At 48.3% G+C, this 26,940-nt stretch overlaps 5 protein-coding genes and 1 non-coding gene across 7 annotated transcripts; 3 read left to right on the top strand and 3 right to left on the bottom strand.

Annotated features, from left to right (window-relative positions):
- The first annotated feature begins 2,500 nt into the window (after positions 1-2,500).
- UBXN1 (UBX domain protein 1) lies at positions 2,501-5,450 on the top strand. Its single transcript, XM_063094265.1, has 10 exons — positions 2,501-2,538; positions 2,621-2,708; positions 2,856-2,909; positions 2,998-3,104; positions 3,190-3,259; positions 3,499-3,690; positions 3,782-3,833; positions 4,345-4,461; positions 4,973-5,165; positions 5,313-5,450. The coding sequence occupies exons 2-10, from the start codon at positions 2,650-2,652 to the stop codon at positions 5,360-5,362; spliced, it is 894 nt and encodes a 297-aa protein (XP_062950335.1). The 5' UTR covers positions 2,501-2,538; positions 2,621-2,649; the 3' UTR covers positions 5,363-5,450.
- A 2,043-nt stretch (positions 5,451-7,493) lies between these two features.
- Positions 7,494-8,132, bottom strand: LOC134376876 (ubiquinol-cytochrome-c reductase complex assembly factor 3). The gene is made up of 2 exons (XM_063095439.1): positions 8,002-8,132; positions 7,494-7,909 (listed from the first exon to the last, which is right to left on the bottom strand). The coding sequence occupies exons 1-2, from the start codon at positions 8,119-8,121 to the stop codon at positions 7,760-7,762; spliced, it is 270 nt and encodes an 89-aa protein (XP_062951509.1). The 5' UTR covers positions 8,122-8,132; the 3' UTR covers positions 7,494-7,759.
- A 3,823-nt stretch (positions 8,133-11,955) lies between these two features.
- CSKMT (citrate synthase lysine methyltransferase) lies at positions 11,956-13,377 on the bottom strand. The gene is made up of 3 exons (XM_063094522.1): positions 13,118-13,377; positions 12,800-12,994; positions 11,956-12,628 (listed from the first exon to the last, which is right to left on the bottom strand). Exons 1-3 carry the CDS (start codon positions 13,221-13,223, stop codon positions 11,973-11,975), a joined length of 957 nt encoding a protein of 318 aa, XP_062950592.1. The 5' UTR covers positions 13,224-13,377; the 3' UTR covers positions 11,956-11,972.
- LOC134377444 (small nucleolar RNA SNORA57) lies at positions 13,163-13,268 on the bottom strand. Its single transcript, XR_010023486.1, has one exon. It is a non-coding gene; the product is annotated as a small nucleolar RNA SNORA57 (small nucleolar RNA).
- Positions 13,378-13,433: 56 nt separating the features above from the next.
- Positions 13,434-15,126, top strand: LOC134375805 (uncharacterized protein C11orf98). 2 transcript variants are annotated; one of them, XM_063094523.1, is made up of 4 exons: positions 13,434-13,536; positions 13,693-13,817; positions 14,601-14,698; positions 14,781-15,126. In XM_063094523.1, the coding sequence occupies exons 1-4, from the start codon at positions 13,498-13,500 to the stop codon at positions 14,888-14,890; spliced, it is 372 nt and encodes a 123-aa protein (XP_062950593.1). In that variant the 5' UTR covers positions 13,434-13,497; the 3' UTR covers positions 14,891-15,126. The 2 variants fall into 2 exon arrangements, with proteins under 2 accessions (XP_062950593.1, XP_062950594.1); XM_063094524.1 differs by having other exon boundaries at positions 13,483-13,603; positions 14,781-14,894.
- A 7,054-nt stretch (positions 15,127-22,180) lies between these two features.
- On the top strand, positions 22,181-26,840 carry INTS5 (integrator complex subunit 5). Its single transcript, XM_063094274.1, has 2 exons — positions 22,181-22,288; positions 23,734-26,840. The coding sequence occupies exons 1-2, from the start codon at positions 22,209-22,211 to the stop codon at positions 26,711-26,713; spliced, it is 3,060 nt and encodes a 1,019-aa protein (XP_062950344.1). The 5' UTR covers positions 22,181-22,208; the 3' UTR covers positions 26,714-26,840.
- The last annotated feature ends 100 nt before the right edge of the window (positions 26,841-26,940 follow it).

Raw genomic sequence — 26,940 nt, 5'->3', positions numbered from 1 at the left:
TATCAATTCCAGCAGTTTTTTTGTAGAGGTTTTAGGCTGTTCGATATATAGGATCATGTCATCTGCAAACAGGGACAGTTTGACTTCATCTTTTCCAATCTGGATGCCCTTTATTTCCTTCTCTTGTCTGATTGCTCTGGCTAGTACTTCCAACACTATGTTGAATAGGAGTGGTGAGAGTGGGCATCCTTGTCTAGTGCCTGTTCTTAAAGGAAAAGCTTTCAGCTTTTCCCCATTCAGGATGATATTGGCAGTGGGTTTGGCATATATGGCTTTAATTATGTTGAGATACTTTCCTTCTATACCTAACTTATAGAGGGTCTTTGTCATGAATGAGTGCTGAACTTTATCAAATGCTTTTTCAGCATCTATAGAGATGATCATATGGTCCTTGTGTTTGAGTTTATTAATATGGTGTATCACATTTATTGATTTGCGTATGTTGAACCAACCTTGCATCCCTGGGATGAATTCCACTTGATCGTGGTGAATAATTTTACGTATGTGTTGCTGTATTCTGTTTGCTAGTATTTTAGTGAGGATTTTTGCTTCTATAATCATCAAGGATATTGGCCTATAGTTTTCTTTTTTGGTTATATCTTTACCTGGTTTTGGTATCAGGATGATGTTTGCTTCATAGAATGAGTTTGGGAGATTTGTCTCTGTTTCAATCTTTTGGAATAGTTTGTAAAGAATCGGTGTCAATTCCTCTTTGAATGTTTGGTAAAATTCTGCTGTGAATCCATCTGGTCCTGGGCTTTTCTTTGTTGGGAGCCTTCTGATAACAGCTTCAATCTCCTTTATTGTTATTGGTCCGTTCAAATTTTCTACGTCTTCATGATTCAGTTTTGGGAGCTTGTGTGTGTCCAGAAATTTATCCATTTCCTCCAGATTTTCAAATTTATTGGTGTATAGTTGTTTATAGTAGTCTTGAATGATTCCTTGTATTTCAGATGAATCAGTTGTAATATCGCCTTTTTCATTTCTAATTTTTGTTATTTGAGTCTTCTCTCTTCTTTTTTTTGTTAGCCATGCTAATGGTTTGTCAATTTTATTTATCTTTTCAAAAAACCAACTTTTTGATTCCTTGATCTTTTGAATTGTTTTTTGGGTTTCAATTTCATTCAGTTCTGCTCTGATCTTAATGATTTCTTTCCATCTGCTAACTTTAGGTTTGGATTGTTCTTGTTTTTCTAGTTCTTTAAGGTGAAGTGTTAGGTTGTTCACTTGCCATCTTTCCATTCTTCTGAGGTGAGCATTTAATGCAATAAATTTCCCCCTTAATACTGCTTTTGCAGTATACCACAGGTTTTGGTATGATGTATCATTATTTTCATTAGTTTCAATAAATGTTTTGATTCTGATCAACTTTTAAAGTGAGCTTCACCTTCAGGGATCTAACAGCCTAGGTAGTGGTGAAGGGTTAAGTAATCAACAATGACTACACAGCAGGGAGACATGTTTGAATGGGGTAAGCACTGGAACTGGCAGGCGGCCAGGGATAGTCAAAGCACGCTTTCCCTAGAAAGGAAATCCTGTAGTTCTGAAAAATTATTGGGAATTAACCAAGCTGAGAGAAGAGGCAGGGCATCTCTGGCAGAGGAACTGGTAGATGCAAAGGTCAAACAGTGAGTTAGGACCTGTTTTGTAACATGCACAGGTTACCCTCAAGTGGTGGGAGATGAAACTGCACAATAACTACCAGCATTTACAGGATACTATCTTGCAAGGCACTTAAGATAGGTGCTATTTTTTTTCTCCACTTTACAGGTGGGGCGCCAAAAAAAAAAAAAAAAAAAAAAAAGGCCGGGGATGGGATGGGGTGGTGCGCAGAGGAGCAGGGGGAAGTCAGACAATCAGCATTTACATTTTGCCCTAAGCTGGCAGGTAGGTTAGCTCAATTGGTTCGAGTGCAGCCTTATAACACCACGGTCACGGGTTTAGTTCCCCATACCGGCCAGCCGCTAAAAAAAAAAAAAAAGTTTTAAAAAAGTAAATCTTTTCCTAGATGATTGATTATTGGGGTATCATGGAGAAGTTTTCAGCAGGGAGATGATGACATGATTAAATATTGTGTTTTGCAAAGATCCCTTTGGCAGTCAGATGGCTCAATTCCCCCGAGAGGATGAGTGGGTCAAAGAGCATGCTCATTTCTATGGCTCTTGATAAACACTGCCAAGAAACTTTCCAATAGGTTGCGCAACAGGGCCATATTCCTTCTAATTTCTAAGGAGGGTGAGGCAGTGTGAAGCTCCTGGAGCTGGTTCATTCCGCCCACGGGTTCCAAAGCCGCACCAGCCCTCTTCCCCACAGCTGCCAGACGCCTGAGCTTGGAAGGTCGCCACCCTGCTCACAACTCCGACACGCAGCCCTTCCCCCCACCCCCGCCCCCATGCAGCGTCCCGGCAGTGCCAAGCAGTTTTCTGGCTCTCGTCGGCCTCCGTCCACCGCTGCCGTCACGTGATCCAAACAGATTCGGGCACTTCCGCTTCCCGTTGGCTTTCTTCTCTTCGGTGTTCCCAGCGGGTCCAGAGCCGGGTGAGTGAGCGAGCGGCCGGCCGGGGGCGGCGGTGGGGTCATCCAGCGCTGACCCTTCCCGCCCTCCTTCTCGCCATACCAGGTCCCCGCGGAAGCGGCGGCGGCGGCGCCATGGCGGAACTAACGGCTCTGGAGAGTCTCATCGAGATGGGCTTCCCCAGGGGACGCGCGTAAGGGAGACCTCCTAACCCCCGCTCGCGGGGGTGGGAGGCCGCGGACTCGTCCCGGCCTTTACCCCAGCCTGGTTTCAGGCTCTGTGTCCCAGCCCGACCGTCACCATGGCTCGTGGGCGCTATTCACAGTGTTTCTGCCCCCAGGGAGAAGGCTTTGGCTCTCACAGGGAACCAGGGTATCGAGGCTGCGATGGACTGGTGAGCGCCCAGATCAAGAGGCGGAAGACTGGGAGCTGCTGGGAAGGGCAGCCTCAACGCTAACCTCCCTGCCTACTTTCCTTGCCAGGTTGATGGAGCACGAAGACGACCCCGATGTGGACGAGCCTCTAGAGACTCCCCTTGGACATATCCTGGGACGGGAACCCACCTCCTTGGAGCAAGGTGGCCCTGAAGGTCCTGACTGGGGGACATGGTGTGATTATTCAGGAGGACCCGAGGAGAATCTGAAGGGGCAATAATACTGGTTGCTTGTTTGTAGGACCTGGGGCTGCTGCTGGAGAAAGCAAACCCATTTTGAGTGAAGAGGAAAGACAGGAACAGACTAAGAGGTAGGGTAAGGAACAGTCTCACATATCTGAGGAAAATCTTCCATCTCTCTCCAGTACACGAATCTGGTCAAAGAGCCTTGACCTTTCCACATTCTCTTTGTCCTTTCTTGGCATTTTCCTTTTCATTTCTTTCATCTCTGGGGACACACGTTCCCTGATGATGTTGAGTCCCTTGTTGTAAAATAACCTTCCCACTAGCATTCCTGCTCCTTTTGAACTCTTTCCTTTCTGCAACACAGGATGTTGGAACTAGTGGCTCAGAAGCAGCGGGAGCGGGAAGAAAGAGAGGAGCGGGAGGCATTGGAACGGGAACGGCAGCGAAGGAGACAAGGGCAAGAGTTGTCGGCTGCACGACAGCGGCTACAGGAAGATGAGATGCGCCGGGCTGCTGAGGAGCGGAGGAGGGAAAAGGCTGAAGAGTTAGCAGCCAGGTCTGGGTAATGGGGAAAAGAAATCAATGAGAAAGAAATCAAGATTTGTTTTGTTTATGTCTGATCTACTTTCTTCCTGTCTGCATTCCAGACAAAGGGTCCGAGAAAAGATAGAAAGAGACAAAGCAGAGAGAGCCAAGAAGGTAGGTGATTGGGAAGACACTAGGGGCAATGGAGTGGGTGGGTTAGTAAATCCCTTTTTCCAGCTTCAGAAAGGAAGCATGGGCTTATACAGTCTATTTCTTCTTTTTTTTTTTTTTTTTTCTTTTCTGACCGGTAAGGGGATCGCAACCCTCGGCATGGTGTGGTCACCGGCCATCCCTATATAGGATCCGAACCCGTGGCCTCGGCGTTACCAACGCCGCACTCTCCCCCGTGAGCCACGGGGCCGGCCCTATTTCTTCTTTCTTTAAAAAAAAAAAAAAAAAAAAAAAAGATGACCGGTAAGGGGATATTAACCCTTGACTTGGTGTTGTCAGCACCACGCTCTCCCAGGTGAGCCAACCAGCCATCCCTATATAGGGATCCAAACCCGTGGCCTTGGTGTTATCAGCACCACACTCTCCCAAGTGAGCCACGGGTCAGCCCTATACAACCTATTTCTGAAGAGGGGGTGGGTGAGTGCCTGAGTGAGTGTTTTATTTTGTCCTCTAGTATGGTGGTAGCGTAGGTTCTCGGCCATCCCTGCCAGCAGCAGAGCCAGGTCCTGTTCCCTCCTCTCCCAGCCAGGAGCCTCCCACCAAGAGGGAGTATGACCAGTGTCGCATACAGGTACTCATTCTGATTCCTCTCTTGTTCCTGGGACCCTTTACTTGGCCTGTAAGGTGCCCAGCTCAGAGCTTTTTTCAGTTAATGGTCTCTTTGCCAAATCTCTCCCTTCTTTGTAAATGACTTTTGAAATCCTACCTCCTCTACTCTTAGGAAAGATATCAAATTTCACCTGCCCCAGTCTTATTTAAGTCCATACCTTCCTCTTACTCAGCAATTACCCTTTAACTCGTTTGTAATGTTTTTTTATTTGGTTTATTACACAGCTATTTGCATGTGGTATTTATAGAGATATTTTTCTATAATCTTGCCATTGTCTTTGATTGTGAGGGAGCTGGGGGTCTCTCTTCATCACTTAGTAAAGCAGAGTGGTTGTTCATTTGGTGCTTTAAATAGTAGTTGTGCTGGTTCAATCTCAGGGGAAGGAGGGGCTAGCTTTAGCTCATCTTTTCCTTACTTGGGCACCTTGCTCAGTTTTAACGCTCACAATATTGGGTGTCTCCTTGCTCTCTAGGTCAGGCTGCCAGATGGGACCTCACTGACCCAGACATTTAGGGCCCGGGAACAGCTGGCAGCCGTGAGGCTCTATGTGGAGCTCCACCGTGGGGAGGAACCTGGAGGGGGCCAGGACCCTGTGCAATTGCTCAGCGGCTTCCCTAGACGAGCCTTCTCAGAGGCTGACATGGAGCGGCCTCTGCAGGAGCTGGGTATGGCATTTGGGACCAGAAACCAGGACTTGGGGGGGAATACCTGGGGAAAGAAGGGATGCAGAGAAGGGACGTTGTGGAGACGGTATGAGGTCGGGAATTTTGGGAGCGAAAAACAAGTATCTTTGTGTTTTTTTCCATCTTCAGGACTTGTGCCTTCTGCTGTCCTTATTGTGGCCAAGAAATGTCCCAGCTGAGGGGCCTTTATCCCACTGTCCTTCTCTGACCTCTTCATCTTTGATAAAGCACTGACGTCTCTAATAAATAGATCCTCTGAGTTCTGTATATGCCTTACTCTTTCCTGAGTGGCTGGGAGGGACAAAACTGAGGCAGAGGAAAAAGCTAAAGGAAAGGCATTTGAAATAGACCCTCTTCATCTTTAGTTTCTAACAAGGAGATTTGTTTCTAATCTCTGGGTCTGATCAGCTGCTGGGGGGTGGGGAGTATATTGGATGGCACCTTTTGCTCCTGTGGGTAAGGCAGTAGCTTTAAGTCCTTACTAGCTATGTGCTATAGCTTCTTTAAGCCTAGTTTTTTCTTTAATAGAGTACAGATATAGTGTCTGTTTCTTGGGGTGGTTGTGAAGGTTACATAATGCTGACATAAGGTGCTTTGGCACAGTGCCGGGCACCTGATAAATCCCCAATATTAGCTACTAAAAGGGTGGTTTTTTATGTAGCTATCCACAAACATTGAGAGGAGAATTTTAGGGTGACTTTTGTAACTGCATCTCTTCTGCTCTGAAGAGCAAGTCCCAACCACACTGTGGTCCTTTCCTTATACTAAAGAGTATTGAATACTTAATAGGTACCCCACACAGTTTTAAGTGGTTTATATTAACAGCTGTGAAAGCATTATTCACTATAGAAGTAGGTACAGTTATCCCATTTTAGAGTACAGGACACCAAAGCACATGATCCTTGCCCAAACTGACACAGGTAGCAAGTAGTGGAACCTAGAGACACACTTGGGGAGACTGACTTTAGGGCTCAGGCTGTGAACTGCCACCAAGCTTGTCCATGATAGCCCTTGCTGCTGCAGATCACCTCACCCTAGTGTCCTGTCAAACACCTGCTGACTCTTCCTCTCATTCTTGGGCTAGGAAAGAGGTCACAGGTAAACTAAACACGACACATTAACAAATGTGTTCACCTATGACTCTACAATCCAGCAGCTGAAAGCACCAGTGCTCCCATCTGGGTTTATACTTATGTGTTACAAAGCTTGATTTAGTGTTCTGACTTTATTTAATAAAAGCAGCCTTTTTACATTTGCAGTCTTGCTTGGGAACCACAGGATACATACTAGACAAAAAGGGAGTGACTTGGTTGACTTGGCTGTGGGCCTGTGACCCACTACTTTATCTTATCCCCTCAGTGGCATCTCCAATAGCTCCTGACTGGATTCAGAGATTGGAAACTGCTACCGTGAAAACCTTGGAAGAGGAATAAAAACCCACTACATTTACTGAGAGGCTGTTCTGTGCCAGGCACTGTATTTGTCATTTTTTTTTTTTTTTTTTAAAGATGACTGGTAAGGGGATCTTCACCCTTGACTTTGTGTTGTCAGCACCACGCTCACCCAGTGAACTAACCGGCCATCCCTACATGGGATCCGAACCCGTGGCCTTGGTGTTATGAGCACCACACTCTCCCCAGTGAGCCAGGGGCCGGCCCTGTATTTGTCATTTTTAAGTTAATCTTTTTAACAACAATCCTCAAGACAGTTACAACCTATATAGAATAGGACTAAGACTCAGAGGTTTTGTAACATGCAGTTGAACCAAGACGTGACTGAGTCAAAGCACGCTCCTTTCACTTAGTAAGTCAGCCTCTAAGCTTGTTTAACTAGAGGTTGAAAAATGGCCATACAGAGCTGGCTGGTTAGCTCAGTTGGTTAGAGAGTAGTAACACCAAGGTCAAGGGTTCAGAACGCCACACCAAAATCCCCCACATAAATATAATAATAATGGCCACACAAAGCATTATGACACATGTTAAGTGCTAGATGCCCCTCTCCACCTCGCTGAAGGGTCAGGAGCCCCAGTATTCTCCACAGGCATCCACTGCTACATGACTTTCCAGGATAGTTCTGATTTCAACAATGTGGCTTGCTTATCCCCGGAAGTACACTCAAACTTAGACCACATGACTTGACTGTTTTGAAAATGTGGTCCCTATGCCTATTGGGCTTCAGCCTCTCATGGGGGGCGGGGCAGGCATCAGTCGCATCAGTCGCATCAGCGCCTCGGTCATCTGCGCCCGCAGCACCGACCCCCACAGCTCTCTAAGCAGTGGTAGGTGATAGGCGTCCGACTGCAAGACTCACTCTGGGTGGGGGAACGTGATTTATTGGTTCCTTCTATTCTCCACGTCCGACCCCTGTCTCGGCCCCGGCGCGCGATGTGGGCGGTATAGCAATCAGTGCAGTGTTTGGGAGTAACGTGCCCACCCGGCGGCAGCTCCTCCGGCCCCCAGAGTCCTCCGCGCGGCATCCCGTGTCCGAACTCCCCGTCGGGCCCACGGAGGATGAAGTCCGCCTCGGGCACCTGCGCCCGAGCTGAGGTCCCAGGGCTCAAGGGGGCAAGTCCGGTCTCACGCTGACCTCCCGCCGCTGCCGACCGTCCAGTTCTTCCTCCAGGCCACGTTCTCCTGCGTGGCCGCTGCTTCCTGCAGAGTGGCCATCACCAGCTCCTGGGTCCTGGCCACCTCGTCTCTGCGCCGCGGGTCCTTCTCCGGCATCTCCTAAGGACAGGAAGGGAAGTTCGCAGTCCTGGCCCTCCAGCCCGGGGCCCTCTGCCGGCCAACCCCACCTTGGGACTCCTAGCTGCTCCTACCTTTAGCATCGCCTGTTTCTGCAGCTCTCCCGGGGTCACGAGAGCAAAGAGAGCGGAGCCCAGGCCAATCCCCGCGCCCACCATCGCGACCACGGTCAGCACTTTCCGCACCGTCCCCATGCTCTACCGCGTGACCAGCGAGGAGTCCTCCGGCGTCTCCCGCAGCCTAGAGAGGTAGCCACGGACGTCTCACCGCCCCCTACGCAAACTAGAGCGACCTATTAGGAAAACCATAGAGAAGCGGCCGAGCTAGAGAGCTCTTGATCATCAAGGCGTTTAGAGTCCAGAGCGCCTGGGTCTTAATAGATTTAGCTGAGGAGGTTGAGCGTCTCCAGGAAAGGTGTTGGCACCGAGGGCTGAGCGCGGAGCCCTCTGTCATCAAATCTGGAGGGGGACTGCTGGGAGAGTGTGCGTGTCTTTATGGTTGCCATGGGTTTTACAATTGCCCAGCTTTCTACCCCCCCCAAAATTCTCGATAAATAGAGGGCTGGGCGCGTTTTCAAATACAGCACATAGCGGTCATGCAAATACTTACAAACATCAACCTCTCAACCCCTTACAATTCCGTCAACTGTGGAGCAAAACTACAAAGCCAAGTGTACTGACTGGGTAAGGAAACGGGTATACATATGCATTTTTTTTTTTTTTTAAGATGACCGGTAAGGGGATCTTAAGCCTTGACCTGGTGTTGTCAGCTAACCGGCCATCCCTATATAGGCATCCGAACCCGTGGCCTTGGTGTTATCAGCACCACACTCCCGAGTGAGCCACAGGCAGGCCCAGTTATGCATATTTTTTTATTTTGCAAATAACCTGTTACTTTTCTCATCATGGTATGCCCTTCGGCATTGGTTTTTTGTTTTTTTGTCTTTTACGTGACCGGTACTCAGCCAGTGAGTGCACCGGCCATTCCTATATAGGATCCGAACCCGCGGCGGGAGCGTCGCTGCGCTCCCAGTGCTGCACTCTCCCGAGTGCGCCACGGGATCGGCCTTGTTTTGTTTTTAACCGTGAAAACTCTGGATTTTGTGTAACATACAGAATTCTAGTTTGGAGAAGAAAACATCCCTTAGCTGTGTGACTCTAGGTAAGTCATTTAAGTTCTTTGTGCCCCCGTTTCTGCATTGGAAAATGCAGCCTATAACAGTAACTGGCTCATAGTTTCAAGATAATTAAATGAGTTTATATGTAAAGCACTTAAAACAGTCCCTGGCAAATAGTAAACATCATATAAATATTCATTAAATAAGATACAAATATGCCTGCTTGGGAAAACCAGTAACCAAAGGAGTCAGGAAATTCATTATCAAAGCTCTTCACTCACAGAGCTTTAATCCAGATGACCTTGTTGTCTCCTACCCTTGCTGCCATCCCCAGTGTCTACAAGGAGTAGGTAGAAATAAAGCTCTTATCCCACCTCTTGGGCATTTTCCCCTCCCCTGGAAGGCCCATAATCTCCTAGCATGTCAGCTTCCTTTCAGAAGTGATTAAGGGGCCAGGCTCCAAAGAAGATTAAAGGGGCAGTCTGTGGGGTGCACTGGGCAGGGCTACGCTACTCTGAGTTTAACCACCCTGCACTCTAAGCATCACTACCATGGCCCTTGTGCCAGGGAGCAATGAGGACGGGCTTTGGCCTACAGATAGCCCAGGATCCTCCTGGCATCGAGAAAGTCCCAGGCTAACCAACCCTCTCTGGAAGGACAGAGGAGAGATTGACAGGGTTGAAGGTCACCAGGCTGTTCAGGTTAGTACTTCCGCACCCAGTGTCCTGCCGCTGGCTCATCCTTCAGTTTGGCCTAATCCCCCTCCTGTCCCTATTCAGGTTGTCTCTCAAAAGTCCAGCCTGCCCTCTATAGTGGTAGAAGCCTCTGAGGTAAATGAAGAGAGCAGGGATCTCGGGTGGCCGCATGAGAAGCTGCTGCTGCTCACTGATGGTGAGGAAGAGGAGGCTAAGGCCTTCTTCCAGGATCAAAGTGGAGAGCCAGGTGAGGGTGGTGGGTGGTTTAGTGGGGCTATTGTGAACTGGGTGTTCTGGGCAGGACCAAGATGGAAAACTCAGCTGTGTCCCCTGTATTCAGCAGTGCCAGGTACACAGTAGGTGCCCAATAATGTGATGAAGAAAGATGTGGGAGAGAAAAGTCAAGGTCGTTTGTAAAGCTGATGAACACTGGAGGGCAGTTCTGATGTAAGAATGGATTACACACTTTAATCTGTAATTTTAATATTTTTATTTTTATTTATTTATTTATTTATTTGACCGGTAAGGGGATCATAACCCTTGGCTTGGTGTTGTCAGCACCACGCTCAGCCAGTGAACGCACCAGCCATCCCTATATAGGATCCGAACCCGCGGCCTTGGCACTATCAGCACCACACTCTCCCGAGTGAGCCACGGGGCCGGCCCTATGTAATTTTAATATTTTAAAATATTGTTTGTTGTGGGGAAAAGATAATAAAATTACCCCAAATCTGACTACCCAGTAGTTAACATTTTGGATGTCTTCTCTATTTTTTGAGCATTTGCTATGGGCCAGGCACTGTGCTAAACACTTTTACCTCATGATTTCCACAGCAGCCCAATGAGGGAGATGCTGTCCCTTTATGAAAGAACTGAGGCTGTGAAGTTAGGCTCTTAATCATATTATAATTGCTGTCTTCCTTTTTTTGGCAGCTGGCTCATACAAGCATCAAACCCTGGACCTTAGTGTTATCAGTACCACACTCCACTCTAACCGTTTTTTTTTTTTTTTTTTTTGGCAGCTGGCCAGCATGGGGATCCGAACCCTTGACTTTGGTGTGTCTTACTTTTTTATAAGCAAAAAAATATTACACAATTTCGTTTTATTTTTTAGTTTTTTCATTTTTATTTTATTATTATTATTATTTTTTAAAGATGACCGGTAAGGGGATCTTAAGCCTTGACTTGGTGTTGTCAGCACCACGCTCTCCCAAGTGAGCTAACCAGCCACCCCTATATAGGATCCGAACCCGTGGCCTTGGTGTTATCAGCACCACACTCTCCCGAGTGAGCCACGGGCCGGCCCCACAATTTCGTTTTATAATCTTTTTAAAACTCAATAAGGGCTGGCCACTTAGCTCAGTTAGAGTGTAGTGCTGATAACAACACCAAAGTCCAGGGTTCAATCCCTGTATTGGCCAGCCACCAAAAAAAAAAAAAAAAAAACCCAAAAAACTTAATATTATATCAGCAATATTTTTCACTATTAACGGGCCTCCTAACTTCCCTCTTCCCCTTTCCCCCCAGGTTGGGTCTGGAGCCCACAGGACCCCAGATCTCTCTTAAGAACGTTTAACCCTTGACTCAGCTGGGGGCAGGAGCAGGAAGAGCAAGATGCCTCCTGGTTTCCTGAGGACACAGAATGTCAGGAAGCCCCCAACCTCCGTTCTCTCTGGGACCCAGCAACAGGCTCCCTTGTCTGTAGAAGCCACTTTGTGGAATATTTCCATTTCCTGCCTCCCAGTAGCTTTGAAGGTAAGTATTATTCTCTGTCCCTAAAATGTTTCACCTAGGTTTGTTTATGAAGCCCTCTACCCATCCTCTCACCATCTGCAACTTTTACAGGTGAGAAAAAATGAGGCTTAGAGGTTAGGCTGTTGGGTCACACAAGTCAACACTGTGATTTGGATCAAGTTCCAATCTGTTACTTTTAGGAGCTCCAGTTAGTTGGCAGTTGGGAATGATCCACTTGTACCTTCTCTTTAGCACTCATCTTGCGAGTGCTAAATGTTTCATGCATCATTGTATGTAATCTCTCTAAACTCCAGGTATTTATTCCCACTCTGCAGATAAGTAAACTGAGGCACAGAAACATTCAGTAATTCTGCACCAGGCTACTAAATGTGGAAACTGGAACTCATTCTCACTTTCCAGTCATCTGCCTTTCAAAGACAAAGCTCTCTCCAACTCTCTCTTGGCCAATACAAACAGTAGGGTCGGGACTAAAATGTCTTTAATGAGAGCCTTGAATCAAGTAAGCAAAGTAGGTGATGCCCCTGAAAGGGCCTAGCTCCTGCACAGTCACAGCCCAACCATGGGACCCTTGCTCCAGGCAAGGCAGCCGCACATCAGGGTCCTCATCTGAGAACTGAATCAGGGTCCCCCCGGGGCTTAGGACCCTCAGGCATTCTGATAGCAGCTGATAAGCCTCAGGCAGACCACCCCTGAGAACAGCATCCCAAGTGCCTTTGTCCAGCAGTAGCTGGAAGGAGTCTGAGGAAGCCACAGGCCCCAGATTCTGGGCCTCAGCCAGCATGAAGTGGAGGCGGGAGGCAGGGTGCCCAGGGAATAGGAGTGCTTGGCCTTGGCCACCTTCCAGGAGGCTGTTCATGTGGGCCACAGCCACAGGAGAGAAGTCTATCCCTAGCACATCCACGGGGTGTGGGGACTTGGTGTACAGGCCTGTGCACAGGCTTGAGGTCCCACAGCCCACATCCAGCACACGTAGAGGACAGGCATCCCGTGCCTCCTGCAGCAGCGGCAGTAGGAGCCCCTTGACTTCCTCATATCCAAAGAACCAGTCGAAGGTGGGGACACTACCAAGACGCGGCTGGGCGTGGAACCGATCCCAGAGGCAGCGGTCTGCCAGGCAGCTACTGGCCAGGGAACCTGTGGACACGAGTGGAGGGTATGTGTTACCCGGTGACCGAGTTCTATCTCAGCTCTGAAAAAGACGGTGCATATATACCGCGGGATTTTAAGAGCCACAATTTCAGGGACTAGACTCCCGGGTCCCTAAGAACCCACCTTGCCCTCCCACTCTGCCCCCACCCTCCCTACCCGCCAGTGCGCGGCGCGCCCCCGCCACCAGCGCGGGCACGTGGAGCATTCGGCGCAATGCGGCCATTAGAGGTCCCGGCAAGGTGAGCCAGAGAACCTGTGCCAAGTGTCGCCCGCACTCCAGCAAGGGACTGAGGTTCCAGGTTCGATCTGCAAATTCCGGTTCGTAGAAGAATGCACACAGCTCCCCAAACTCTGCAGTTTCGGAAAAAAACGCGGACACAGACCTATTGCAGTACAAACGGCTTTTATTGGTTCCCACGTTAAGTGTTAGGAGGAGATACGATAGCTCCCTCTCCTGGGGCAGCGTCCGCGGACCTGACGTCAAAGGAGAAGCCGTGAGCACCCCGAGGAGGAGCCCGCTGGTCTTCGGTTCTGCCCTACGCCGAGGGGGCCAGAGCCCTTTCCCTCTGCCTCCGCACATAACGGGGAGCGGGACCGCACGCCCGGTCACCGCCAAAAAGAGAGGGTCCGCAAGCCCCAGCCAGAGCCCCCATCCGGCCTCCCACGTCCGCAAATAACCGACACTCACCCGGCCGCGCCCTCCAAGAGACCTCCAGCCGGGCAGAGCTGCTTTATATAGCCGGGACCCAGCCCCGGACTGCGATTGGCCCGCGGAGGGCTGAGGGGCGGAGCCCTGCGGCCCGGGGGGCGGAGCGGAAGTACAGACCACCCCCAGCCGGCGCGGCGGCGCAGCCATGGGGGCTCCCGGGGGGAAGATCAACCGGCCTCGAACGGTGACTGTGGGGGAGCCGCGACTCTGTCTCCCCAAGCGTCCGGGCGCTCTCTCCTCTCGCCGTAGACGTGATCGATGGGGGCCGGGGTCGCCGGGTGCGGGGGTCCCGGGCCGCCGTGCGTCGCCTCCGTCTGATTGGCATCCCTCTCCCCCGCAGGAACTGAAGAAGAAGCTGTTCAAGCGGCGGCGGGTGCTGAACCGGGAGCGGCGAGTGAGGCACCGAGTGGTCGGGGCCGTGGTAGACGAAGGGCTGATCACGCGGCACCACCTCAAGAAGCGGGCGTGAGTACCGGACTCTCTTCCCGTACGTCGTCCCTGCCGAGTCTTCCCAGCTCTGGGCCGAGCTCCGAAGCGGCCAGCACCTTTCCTCGTGTATTCCGGGAATGTTTGTCGGCTGTGTGCGTTCCTAAAGTCTGCCAGGATCTCACAACCTTTCTCATAGAATCTTATAAGTAAACTTATTTTTACATACAACTCGATTGATTTTCCCCAAGGTACACGTAGGATTTTGCATAGAAGTTTCAAGGCCCCCTGAGTCTTGGGGAAGAGTTCCCATGCTATTAATTACTTTATTATTTATTTATTATTTTTAAAAAATTGTTTATTTATTTATTTATTTATTTTTAAAGATGACCGGTAAGGGGATCTTAACCCTTGACTTGGTGTTGTCAGCACCACGCTCTCCCAAGTGAGCTAACCGGCCATCCCTATATAGGGATCTGAACCCGTGGCCTTGGTGTTATCAGCACCACACTCTCCCCAGTGAGCCACGGGCCGGCCGGCCCCGCTATTAATTACTTTCTACATCTTCTCGTTGGCTTCTTCAATATAAATATCTAGAGTTTCTACTCCTTACTAAATACTAACATTTAACGTTAAGTACTTTATTTAATACTTAACAGTGAAGCATGTTTTGAGATTGGTATTAAGTAAAGCGAGACTTAACTCACAACCTTAGAGCCCACACTTCCAAATAGTTATGTAATTTTGCATTGCCAGAACCACTTGGGTGACCTAGGGTGTTTCAGACTAACTTGGATATCTTTGCTACTATCTGCCCTTCAGGTCCAGTGCACGTGCCAACATCACTCTATCTGGGAAGAAGCGCAGAAAACTCCTCCAACAGATCCGGCTTGCCCAGAAAGAGAAGGCAGCCATGGAAGGTGATACTGGGGCACTGAGGTGGAGGGAGGGGGAACCTGGATTTATCTGGATTCTTTAATGCTTCCCTTTCCCTTTACTCAGTGGAAGCCCCCTCAAAGCCAGCTAGGACTAGTGAACCCCAGCCCAAACGGCAAAAGAAGCCAAAAGCCCCCCAGGATGTAGACATGGAAGACCTTGAAGATGAGAGCTAAAGTTCTTACCTCTTCCACCAGAAGATTCTTGACCAGAGCCAGAAGGACCCTGGTTGGTTCAGAGGACTTTGGAGAAGGCATTGCCCTTTTTCAGTCTCCCCAGATTCTGCTTCCACTAATGGTCTACTGGCCTCTCTTGGAGGGATGTGTTGGGAAGAAAGAGGGTACAGAAGAAAGACTAGAGAGGGGCCTCTCTAGATGTCAACTCCATTTGTAATAAAGCTGTAGAGCTCTGACTGAGATGTGTGTGATTAAATGTAAGACTGGGGATGGGCGGTGAAAAGAGGCCTGTGAGCGTGGAAACAAGACAATTGGGAAGCAGGGCCCAAAGAGCTCACTGGAGCAAAGGCAACAAGAAGCCAGCCTCTGTAATGGCCCTGTCCCCCAGTGAGTGATGCTCCAGCTTTCCATTTCTGACAGAAATATAGATCATTGTAGGGATAGAAGAGCGGGTAAGGTTCCTGATACTAGTCCTGCCACTGCCTGTGTGCGACCAGGGTGGGGAAGTCACTTTACCTCATAATGATCTTGCTTCCTTTGCTAGATTATGTTTTTTAGTAAAACGAAGACCAAACATAATTTTTCACTTTTATTTTTATGTTTTATTTCTTTTTTTATTTTTTATTTTTTAAAGATGACCGGTAAGGGGATCTTAACTCTTGACTTGGTGTGGTCAGCACCACGCTCACCCAGTGAGCGAACCGGCCATCCGTATATGGGATCCGAACCCGGGGCCTTGGTGTTATCAGCACCGCACTCTCCCGAGTGAGCCACGGGCTGGCCCTAATTTTTCACTTTTAGTATTCAAAACTTGGAATGTTGGAAATCAGGGCAGAGTTGTTTAAAGAGAAAAGCTGCCTGCGTGGAAGTGTGTTCAACTGAGGAAAGACATATTCTCCTGCCCTGTGCTCCCCAGAAGAGGGAGGGTTTGGGCCTAGTGTTCCCCTTCCCCCAGATTTATATTTGAACAATCTCAAACCTTCCATAAAGTTAAGAGATTAGTGCAATGAATCCTTGTATATGTCCTCTACTTAGATATACCAGTTAACATTTTGCAGCACTTGTTTTATCTCTACGCACTTGCATATGTGCGGGTGTGTATTTTTATTGTCCTTGTTGGATCAAATCATTTGAAAGTCAGGCATATACAATTATGTCAGTTAAAAATAAATTAATTTTTTTTTTTTTTTTTTTTTGTCTTTTTCGTGACCGGCACTCAGCCAGTGAGCGCACTGGCCATTCCCATATAGGATCCGAACCCGTAGCAGGAGCGTCGCCGCACTCCCAGCTCCGCACTCTCCCGAGTGCGCCACGGGCTCGGCCCAGAAATTAATTTTTTAAAAAAGGAAGTGAAGTATAGACAACATAAAACTTTATCCCTAAGCACATTATTCTATATAGCCAAAATATAAAGACATTTAACATTGATGAAATATCTAATATTCAGTTTTCATACTCAAATTTCCTCAGTTCCAATAATATTCTTTACAGCTGGTTTCTTTTTTTCCCCTCAACCCAGGAGCCAATCTGGGTTTGTGTGAGTGTTTCCGTTTCCTTATAATTAGATTTAGGTTAGGCATTTTTGGCAAAAATTCTATGTAAATGATACTATGTACTTCCCATGGCATTATGTCATTCCTTTTGTAATTTCAGTCATTATCGGTGACTCTTGAGTGCAGAAACTTGGTCAGATGGATGTCTTCCCAATTTCTCCACTTTAAAGGTGCCTTTCCCTTTGTAATTAAAAACTAATTTATGAGGTGATACTTTGCTACTGTATGAATACCTTATTCCCCAGTGACCTATCACCTAATGGTTTTAGTGTCCATGATGATCTTTACCTGAGTTAATTATTATTTTGCTGCAAAATGGTGATTTTCAAATTCATCATTTATTCATTCATATCATTCATATGATATATTGTGTAAAGAAGAGGCCCTCCCCTTTTTTTAGTATCACTACAGATATATGGATTTTTTTCAATGTGTTATAATCCATTACCATTGCTTTTTCATGGTCAAATTATGCCAAAGGTGTCCAGGAGTAACCTCTTCAAGGTGGTCCCTATGTCCTTCTGACACAACCACAGTATTTGAGTGCTTCCTTGCTTTCTGGCACAATAATGTGCTCCAGGCTCACCTAGTACTTCCCCTGCCCAAGTACTCAGAATCAGCCATTTCTCTAGCAAGACAATATTACATCGGTGTTTTGTTTTGTTTTGCTTTTTGTGGCTGGCCAGTATGGGGACCTGAACCCTTGACCTTGGTGTTATAACAGCAGGCTGTAACCAGCTGAGCTAACTTGCTAGCCTGCACTATATTCAGATACATAAGGATAGGATGGGAGGAGACAGAAGGGAGAAGAAAAGGCATTCAACATCTTGGTACATCCATCCTTCATAATTTTGTTCTACGTACTGTGCCTAAGGTTGAAGAGAAGCTTGCTGTGTTCCAAGAACTGTCAGAAGTTGAGTGTAGCTCAGAGTGCAGTGATTAAAAAAAAAGGTGGGGGAGCTGAAAAGTGATGAAGTTGGAGAGGGAGACAAGGCCCACAAAATTTAGAGCCTGCAGGGAATTTGAATTGTATTCGAAGAATAATCAGAAGTATTAAAGCTGTTTTTAAATTTGTATTTTGCTCTTTTTTTGGTTTTCTTTTTCTTTTTTTAATTAAAAAAATTTCTTGGGCCGGCCCGTGGCTCACTCGGGAGAGTGCGGTGCTGATAACACCAAGGCCACGGGTTCGGATCCTACATAGGGATGGCTGGTTGGCTCACTAGCTGAGCGTGGTGTTGACAACACCAAGCCAAGGGTTAAGATCCCCTTACCGGTCATCTTTAAAAAAAAAAAAAAAAAATTCTTTCTCTTTTGTGTATTTTGCTTTTTATTATGGAAAAATTTTCAAACATTTACTAAAGTAGAAAAAATATTACTCATCACCCAGCTCCAACTGTCATTCTTCCTCTTTTCCAAACTCATAATTTCTACTACTGCAAATATCTAAATATGCCGGAGACCAGCTCCAGTCGAGTTGGGGGCCCTTGAAAAAGGGATGAAGAGGTTCGGCGAAAATAACAAACACAGGCAGAGAGCTCGGTTCCTTTGAAGCACGTTCTCACCCTGCGGGCTGTCAGCGCTGTCGCAGCCAGAGCAGCTAAAGCAGCTGAAGCAGCCTTCAGACTGAAAACAGCATTTTTATTTGTTACACAACACGGGGGGGTTAATGTGGGCATTTTAACTACATAAACCTTTAAAATTATTAAACCAATAGTTAAACGGAAACTTTTCTTAAACTTACATCAGTTCTCATAAAATTAATAATCCACAAGGTTAAATAAAAGTCGGTGGCCAGCCAATTCTTTCTGGTGATTATATCTGTTGTGGTCGATTAGTCCGTGACTCGCTGTTCTTGACGATTTTCACCATTGTGTTTCTTTTCTTCTTGCCCTCGCATTAACCTTAAACTTATTACTACCAGCAAGCATAAATTATATGTCTGACTCAAAATTGAGACGGCAGCGATTGCGGTTACAAAGTGTTAAACAAACTTTATATATATTTTTAACTTTGATTTAATGATTCTCATATTTCTATAGGCATGGACCTATTGTTTATTTGGAAAAGGAATAAAAAATATTTGAACAGATTTATCATGCATGTACTTAATATAGCGGCTGTGTGGTCCAATGTAAAGTGTCAAAGTGCACAGCACCATCCCTCACAGAACCAGGTGCATTCTAAATTCCATCTATAATCTTTATCTTTAGGAGGGAAAGTTGTGCATCATATGTTTTTGTCCCAATATCTTACTAAGATGTTTTTATTTAACTTAGGACACTAATGAGTAACAGGGTTTCTACGCATTCGTTCTCATAAACTTAATTCTTCCTATAGTATCTTTTCCCATTAATTCCAACCATTCTCTTACCATTAATGTAATCCCCTGTAAATGACGTTTGCCAACTTAAGTCATATTTAGGACATCCCCTAGGAGGGTACCAAATTTTTCCTTTTCCCATTTTATAATCCATATAACCATTTACCCAGATGGTGGGAAGAGGATGGGGATTTCTATTGTTTATTAATTTCTTAGGTAAAAACAATTGCTCATGGCTACTCATAAGGTGTTTTTAAAACATCCATTGGTGTAATAAATTGACTCAAAAGGGACAATTTGGAATTGTTCAATCTGCCTGGATCTTTTGTGGGATAATCTAATTTTATGACAACAACTGTTTGTGTGTCATTTTTTGCATCTTTTGGAAACTCAGGAAAGTGCCACGCTGATCAAAACATCAAAAGAGAAAGCAAAAGCAGCACTACTATGCCAAGGCAGAGATCTTTACTAGCTGTGGCCCTGCCAGCAGCTCTCCCTCCGGGGCCTTGCCAACTCGGAAAGGGCAGTCCAAGCTATTCTTTTCAAGACCCCGCCATGGCATGGACCGTGCCATAAATAGATATTGTCTTGCAGTGTCCTTCTCACTTTCCATCCCACCTCCACAATTAGATACTAATAATAGACAACTTCTATGTAAGTGCTTTGCTATGCACCACTGTCCTAAGCCTGCTGCATGTATTTTTAGTTCATTAGCTTCATCACTCTCAGACAGATACTATTACTATCCCCATTTTACAGATGTAGAAACCAAGATATAGAACTCTTGCCCATGGTCAATAGCTAGAAAATGACAGGACTTGGATCCAGGCAACCTAGCTCCAGAGACCGTCAACCTGCCTCTTGTCGCTGTTGTCATTTGAAGAGGGGTTTCTGTATTTGGTTTTTTAGTTAGTTTTTATTTCTTTTATTTATTTATTTTCTTTTTGAGTTTCTGTGTCTGGCATTATGTTAAGCCCTTTACATAAATTATCTCAAGTGATCTTGATGAAAAGTCTGAGTTCGAGGCATCATGCCCATTTTACAAAGAGGGAAACAACCTTCAACCAGCTGGGTAACCTGCTCAGGGTTATATTGTTAACAAATGGTAGACAGGAATCCAGATCTGTCCAACTCCAAAATGAACACACTTAGATTGTGAAATCCCTTCCCTCTACTGCCAGCTGAAAAAAAAAAATAGTGAAATCTTTAAGGGCAAGGGCCACATAATAGTCTCATAGCTGGTATAATTCATCTGTTGAAAAACTTCCTTTTACAGAACAATAGTTGAGGCCCTGAGAAGGGAAATTTGAGGTAGAGCTAGGAGTAGAAATTGTCTCTTATACTTACTGAGTGCTTAGAACAGTGCTTGCTAGTAGGTAGGAGATGATTGAACTTCTAAAATTTAAGAACAAATGAAGAACCATAATTATTATTCAACTTTTAAAGCATTTCAAAAGTATCTTCAGCACCTACCATCTGGTATTATCCTAACTTACACTTCCATTGAGAGCAGTAAGCCCTCTGGTTAATAGAGATCTCAGAACCTTCTTTCCTTTCATTCATTCAATGGCTATTTATTAAGAACCTACTACAAAATTAATAAAATAAAATAAAAAAGAAAGAAAGAAAGAGAAAGAAAGAAAAGAAACAAAAGAACCTACTGCATGCCAGGCAGTGTTGTAGAAGATGAGGATATAGCTGTTAAGAAAACAGGCAAAGTCCCTGTTGACAAAGAGTTTATTTTCTGGAGTTTGGTCAACAAATATAATAAAAACAGCAAATGCCTATATAGTGCTTAACCATTGCGGGCACTAAGTGCTATGCAGTGAACATACTACGCTGTTTCACTTTTCATAACAACCCTGTGACGTAGTTGTAGTATCACCTCCTCATTTCCAGAAAAGGGAGCAGGCATTGAGAGGTAAAGTACATAGCTACTAAGTGGAATAGCTGGAACTTGATCTAGGTGGTGCTGACCTAAAAGAAATTGAAGCTAAACATATAAAGCAGAGGCTTTATTGAGCCAATATGACTATTGCAACTGAGGAAATGCAAAGGTTATGTTGCCTTGAGAAATGCACTCCAAAAAGGGCCAGCAGAGCTTAGTATTTTATAATCACAGGAAGGGGGAAGGATCAAAGAGGAGAGAGAGAAGACAGCCCCACCTGATCACTTCATCAGGTTTTCTATTGGTTGTACATGAGGTATAGATTTGGCATGGTTACTAGGTTACACCCTACATGCAGAGATCTAGGGTAAGGGTCCCAAGAAGCATTCTGGGTTATTTTACAGCTTTCTTGTGCCATCATGTCTGCTTCTAAGTAAAAATGGTCTTTTGTTTGTTTGTTTTTGTTGGCGACTGGTCCCTACCACTTGGATCTGAATCCTTGACCTTGGTGCTACCAGCACCAGGCTCTAACCAACTAAGCCAAAAATGGTCTTATAATAACATTTTCCAGGACAGGTGGACTTGACTACTGATTTATCCCAGATCTCCCAAGATTATAATTTAGCCTGACTGGTGAGAGCAGGTTTTTTTCTTCTCATCAGTAGCCTGGCTCGAGTGGGGGCTCTTGGTGGGTGTACTGGCTTCTCATATATTTAAGAAGCTCCGTCTCTGCCAGGTGTGCGGATGTGAGTTAGGCCCAGGTCCCCGTGCTGGGAATTTCGGGAGAGAGCAAAGCCTCACCGTGGGGAGAGTGGAAGGATGCGCCGTCTCCTGCGGGGAGGGCACCTCAGGCCCAGCTAGCCCAGTTTGTGTGCGGCTCCCTCACTCTCCCTGGCCTTGCTTTTCTTCCCTTCATCTTCTCTTATGAATTTTCTCTCCTTTCTTGCCGTCTCTTTTTCGCTTTCCCCCTCCCCTTCTCTCGAAGTGCTTTTTCCATCGTCTTTACTCTTTATTGATTAAAATAGTTCCCGGCTGGGCTGGCCCGTGGCTCACTCGGGAGAGTGCGGTCCTGATAACACCAAGGCCCCGGGTTCGGATCCCATATAGGGATGGCCAGTTCGCTAACGCTGAGCGTGGTGCGGACAGCACCAAGTCAAGAGTTGAGATCCCCTTACCGGTCATCTTAAAAAAAAAAAAAAAAGGTTCCCGGTGCTTCGTTTTTTTTAAGAGCTCGTGAGTTGAACATTTTGGATCGTGGGCGTTAGGAATAATAACTAAATCTCAAGGCGGATGACCGCAGCTAGCTTCAGTCTGTGTGTCCAAGGTCCTTTGAAAAACGATGGTCGCGTCGAGGGCGGTTCGGCTTTCCGCTATCATCGTCGCGGTCCTGCTCTGGGACTCCGACGCGCCGCGGAACCAACGTCTGAGGGTCAGGGACATCGCCGGATTAGTTTTCCTGAGAGGCCTCGGAGCTGGTTCCTTTCGAGTTTCCCGTCAGCGCGCATGCGCAGCCTGCCCTCCGCCGCTCCCGCCTCGGGCTCGGGCTAGGGCTCCGGGATGTCCGCGTTGTGCGACCCTCCCGGGGCCCCAGGGCCTCCCGGGCCTGCCCCAGCCACCCACGGTCCCGCGCCTCTCAGGTAGTCAGAGCCCCTGGCATCTTCCCCCACCGCGCGGCCCCGCGCCGACTCCCAGCCTTCTAGGCAGAAACCCGGATCTTACCTCGAGAACTCGCGTCAGGGTTCTCAGAGATTCCTGGTCCGGTCCTCCCAGAACTCAGGCACTGCCTCACCAAAACTCCGGGCTCCAGTGCCCGCCCTCCCGGGACCTCTGTCCGTCCTCCTCCTAGACCCCAATGCCTAGCTACCCCAGACCCCGGCCTTGCTCTCCCAAGTATCGGGGATATCAGAACTCTTGGGAACCCAGCTGCTCTGCCCTGCCCCTTTTAGAACCGAGGGACCTGACTTCATGGAGACTTCCTGAGAACCCAGGCCCAGAAACCCACCGAATGCTTCCTTCTATCCTTTCCCTTGCACTCCAGCAAAGACACTCCCCCACTCCCCTTAGGGAGATTTTGTTTGTTTTTTGGAGGAACCAGAGAGGAATGGCATAGTCAGAGCTCTATCAGCTCCTAGAAGACGCTGACTTCTTTGACAGAAAAGGCGAGAAGAGGGAGGGAATTTTGCCTCCTTTCCTAACACTTCTGAATCCATATATTTGGGGAGGTGAAGGGTTGAAAGACATTACGCTATTTGTGCACTAGGACACCCTGGTTCCTAGGCACATTGAAGGTGCTGGGTAGATGGTTATTGTTGATGCGGTGGTGTGTGGTTAGCATGCTTGCAGAATATGGGACGAAACAGGTGTTGGGAAGGAGAGCCCTGAATAAGGGGCTTACATTTTCTTTCCATTAAGACCGGATTCCAGGGTGCTTGTGGTGGTGGTGGTGGGGGGGGCGAGGGTGGTAAAGCTGGAAAGGTTTTTAAAGCAGGTGTTATAGAAACACAAAATATACTTACTCAGTTCAACAAATATTTATTGAGTGCTTCCCATGTACTAGGTAACTCAGTAGACGGGGACTCAGCGTTGAAGAGCACCAAAATGGTTCCTACTCTCTTGGAGAGTATAGCCTGATTATTTAACCTTGATTTCCTTATCTGTAAAATGGGATCATAATAGTACCTACTTTATTGAGCTGTTGTCAGGATTGAAGTAATACGTGCAAGTACTTAAAACACTACCTGACACATTCTAAGAGTTATCTATTATTGATATTATTACTGTTGTTATTTATTTATTTTTGGTGTCTGGCTGGTACAGGTATCCTAACGCGTGAGCTTGGTGTTGCAGGACTGAGCTCTAAACAACTGAGCTAACTGGCCAGCCCTTGTTGTTTTTATTGAAAGAAAAATAGCTAGTATTTATTGAGTGATTAGAGTGAACCAAGTGTGGTACTTAAGTGCTTATGAGGGAGGTACAGTTATTACCTCTATTTTACCTAGAAAGAAACCAAAGCTCTCAGAAGGAATGTAACTTGCTGAGTATCTCACAACACTCTACATCCGCTTCTTTTGCTTCCTTATAGTGCTCAGGAGCTGTCCCAGGAAATCAAGGCATTTCTGACTGGCATAGACCCCATTCTGGGCCACCAACTCTCAGCCCGGGAACATGCTCGCTGTGGTCTTCTCCTGCTTCGCTCTTTGCCACCTGCTCGGGCTGCTGTGCTTGACCACTTGAGAGGTGTCTTTGATGAGAGTGTTCAGGCCCACTTGGCTGCCCTGGATGAAAGCCCTGTGGCTGGTCCACCTCAGCTCCGTCCACCTCCACCCTCCCATGTTCCTGCTGGGGGACCTGGTCTAGAGGATGTGGTGCAAGAAGTACAGCAGGTGCTGTCTGAGTTTATTCGGGCCAACCCAAAAGCCTGGGCACCTGTGATTAGTGCGTGGTCCATTGACCTCATGGGGCAACTGAGCAGCACATACTCAGGCCAGCACCAGCGTGTGCCCCATGCCACAGGCTCTCTCAATGAACTGCTGCAGCTATGGATGGGCTGTAGGGCCACACGCACGTTAATGGACATCTACGTGCAGTGCCTCTCGGCTCTCATTGGTAGTTGCCCAGATGCATGTGTGGATGCCTTGCTAGATACTTCTGTCCAGCATTCCCCACACTTTGACTGGGTTGTAGCACATATTGGCTCCTCTTTTCCTGGTACCATCATCTCCCGAGTCCTCTCCTGTGGCCTTAAAGATTTCTGTGTCCATGGTGGGGCTGGAGGTGGAGCTGGTGGTAGTGGTGGAAGCTCTTCTCAAACCCCATCTACAGACCCCTTCCCTGGATCTCCTGCCCTCCCTGGGGAGAAACGGGTGCCCAAGATTGCCTCAGTTGTAGGCATCCTAGGGCACCTGGCCTCCCGCCATGGAGACAGCATCCGACGGGAGCTCCTGAGAATGTTCCATGATAGCCTGGCAGGGGGCACTGGGGGCCGTAGTGGGGACCCCACTCTTCAGGCCACAGTTCCCTTCCTACTGCAGCTGGCAGTCATGTCACCAGCTTTGCTGGGCACTGTCTCTGGAGAGCTTGTGGATTGCCTCAAGCCCCCATCTGTGCTGAGCCAGCTGCAGCAACACCTGCAGGGATTCCCCCGAGAGGAGCTGGACAACATGCTGAACCTAGCCGTGCACCTGGTGAGCCAGGCCTCCGGGGCAGGTGCCTACCGCCTGCTGCAATTCCTTGTGGACACAGCTATGCCTGCTTCAGTTATTACTACCCAGGGCCTGGCTGTGCCAGACACTGTGCGTGAAGCCTGTGACCGGCTGATCCAGCTGCTGCTGTTGCACCTGCAAAAACTGGTTCATCACCGGGGAGGTTCTCCTGGAGAAGGGGTGCTGGGCCCCCCTCCCCCTCCCCGCCCGGTGCCCTTTCTAGATGCGCTAAGAAACCACGTTGGAGAGCTGTGTGGAGAGACATTACGACTGGAACGGAAACGCTTCCTCTGGCAGCACCAGCTCTTGGGCCTGCTATCTGTCTATACCCGGCCTAGCTGTGGACCTGAGGCCTTGGGCCATCTACTGAGCCGAGCCCGAAGCCCTGAAGAGTTGAGTTTGGCCACTCAGTTATATGCAGGACTGGTGGTCAGTCTTTCTGGCCTCCTGCCCCTGGCCTTCCGAAGCTGCCTGGCTCGGGTGCATGCAGGGACTTTACAGCCTCACTTCACAGCTCGGTTTCTGCGCAACTTGGCACTGCTAGTGGGGTGGGAACAGCAGGGTGGTGAGGGCCCTGCAGCTTTAGGGGCCCGGTTTGGGGAGTCTGCCTCAGCCCATCTGTCTGACCTGGCTCCTCTCCTGCTACATCCTGAGGAGGAAGTAGCTGAAGCTGCTGCCTCCCTCCTGGCCATTTGTCCCTTTCCTCTGGAAGCCCTGTCCCCCTCCCAACTCCTGGGACTTGTGAGGGCTGGGGTGCACCGCTTCTTTGCCTCTCTGAGGCTGCATGGCCCCCCAGGCGTGGCCTCAGCCTCCCAGCTTCTCTTTCGCCTCTCTCAGACCTCCCCAGCTGGGTTCAAGGCTGTCCTGCAGCTGCTAGTTGAGGGAGCTTTACATCGGGGCAACACAGAACTATTTGGAGGGGAAGTGGATGGGGACAATGAGACTCTGTCAGTTGTCTCAGCTCCTTTGGCTTCTGCCTCCCTGTTGGACACTAACCGGTGGCATTCTGCAGCAGTGCCAGGCCCTGGAGGGATTTGGTCAGTTTTCCATGCTGGAGTCATCGGCCGTGGCTTAAAGCCACCCAAGCTTGTCCAGTCACGAAATCAGCAGGAAGTGTTCTATAACACCCAGAGCCTCCTCAGCCTCCTGGTGCACTGCTGCAGTGCCCCAGGGGGCAGTGAATGTGGGGGCTGCTGGGGGGCTCCTACCCTGAGCCCGGAGGCAGCCAAAGCAGTGGCAGTGACCTTGGTGGAGAATGTGTGTCCTGATGCAGCTGGTGCTGAGCTGGCCTGGCCCCCGGAGGAGCATGCCCGGGCCACAGTGGAGCGGGATCTCCGCATTGGCCGGCGCTTCCGGGAACAGCCCCTGCTCTTTGAGCTGTTAAAGCTGGTAGCAGCTGCTCCCCCAGCCCTGTGCTACTGCTCCGTGCTGCTGCGGGGGCTGCTGGCTGCCCTCTTGGGCCATTGGGAAGCCTCTCGCCACCCTGACACAGCCCACTCCCCCTGGCACCTGGAGGCATCCTGCACCCTGGTAGCTGTAATGGCTGAGGGAAGCCTCCTGCCTCCAGCCCTGGGTAATATGCACGAGGTATTTAGTCAACTGGCACCTTTTGAAGTGCGTCTGCTGCTGCTCAGTGTCTGGGGCTTTCTCCGGGAGCACGGGCCCTTGCCCCAGAAGTTCATCTTCCAATCAGAGCGTGGCCGCTTCATCCGGGACTTCTCCAGGGAGGGTGGGGGTGAGGGTGGACCTCATCTGGCTGTGCTGCATAGTGTCCTCCACCGCAACATCGATCGCTTGGGTCTTTTCTCTGGCCGTTTCCAGGCACCTTCACCATCCACTCTCCTTCGGCAGGGAACATAGCCTTTTCCATGCTCCAGAAGCCGAGGGGGTTGAGCAGTGAGAGAGAGAAAAAGGACTAAGGTGCTACGGAAGGGTGGAGGTTTCTCTTCTAAGTCCTTGGCCTAAAGAGCGCTGTCACTTTTTTCCTCCCCCAGCTTTTTTCTAAATAAAATTTGCCAAGTTGAGGAAAACAGTCCAGTTCTTCTGTCTGATGCTGAGAGCGGGGCAAAGTCGGACAGCGCCAGGCT

Source organism: Cynocephalus volans, chromosome 4 (genome assembly GCF_027409185.1).
Source record: "Cynocephalus volans isolate mCynVol1 chromosome 4, mCynVol1.pri, whole genome shotgun sequence".
In the NCBI taxonomy this organism is placed as follows: Eukaryota; Metazoa; Chordata; class Mammalia; order Dermoptera; family Cynocephalidae; genus Cynocephalus; species Cynocephalus volans.
Note: the sequence above shows the minus strand (reverse complement) of the source record. Positions and strands in the feature narration are given on the sequence as shown.

Coding starts and splice junctions, on each gene's coding strand:
- UBXN1 (XM_063094265.1), top strand. CDS start 2,650: ATGGCGGAACTAACGGCTCTGGAGAGTCTCATCGAGATGGGCTTCCCC. Junction 3,834..4,344: donor AAGCAGAGAGAGCCAAGAAG/GTAGGTGATTGG, acceptor TTTGTCCTCTAG/TATGGTGGTAGCGTAGGTTC. Junction 5,166..5,312: donor GCGGCCTCTGCAGGAGCTGG/GTATGGCATTTG, acceptor TTCCATCTTCAG/GACTTGTGCCTTCTGCTGTC.
- LOC134375805 (XM_063094523.1), top strand. CDS start 13,498: ATGGGGGCTCCCGGGGGGAAGATCAACCGGCCTCGAACG. Junction 13,818..14,600: donor CACCACCTCAAGAAGCGGGC/GTGAGTACCGGA, acceptor TCTGCCCTTCAG/GTCCAGTGCACGTGCCAACA. Junction 14,699..14,780: donor AGAGAAGGCAGCCATGGAAG/GTGATACTGGGG, acceptor CCCTTTACTCAG/TGGAAGCCCCCTCAAAGCCA.
- INTS5 (XM_063094274.1), top strand. CDS start 22,209: ATGTCCGCGTTGTGCGACCCTCCCGGGGCCCCAGGGCCTCCCGGGCCT. Junction 22,289..23,733: donor CACGGTCCCGCGCCTCTCAG/GTAGTCAGAGCC, acceptor GCTTCCTTATAG/TGCTCAGGAGCTGTCCCAGG.
- LOC134376876 (XM_063095439.1), bottom strand. CDS start 8,121: ATGGGGACGGTGCGGAAAGTGCTGACCGTGGTCGCGATGGTGGGCGCG. Junction 7,910..8,001: donor AGAAACAGGCGATGCTAAAG/GTAGGAGCAGCT, acceptor TCCTGTCCTTAG/GAGATGCCGGAGAAGGACCC.
- CSKMT (XM_063094522.1), bottom strand. CDS start 13,223: ATGTGCGGAGGCAGAGGGAAAGGGCTCTGGCCCCCTCGGCGTAGGGCA. Junction 12,995..13,117: donor GGCTTCTCCTTTGACGTCAG/GTCCGCGGACGC, acceptor CCGAAACTGCAG/AGTTTGGGGAGCTGTGTGCA. Junction 12,629..12,799: donor GGCGCGCCGCGCACTGGCGG/GTAGGGAGGGTG, acceptor TCGTGTCCACAG/GTTCCCTGGCCAGTAGCTGC.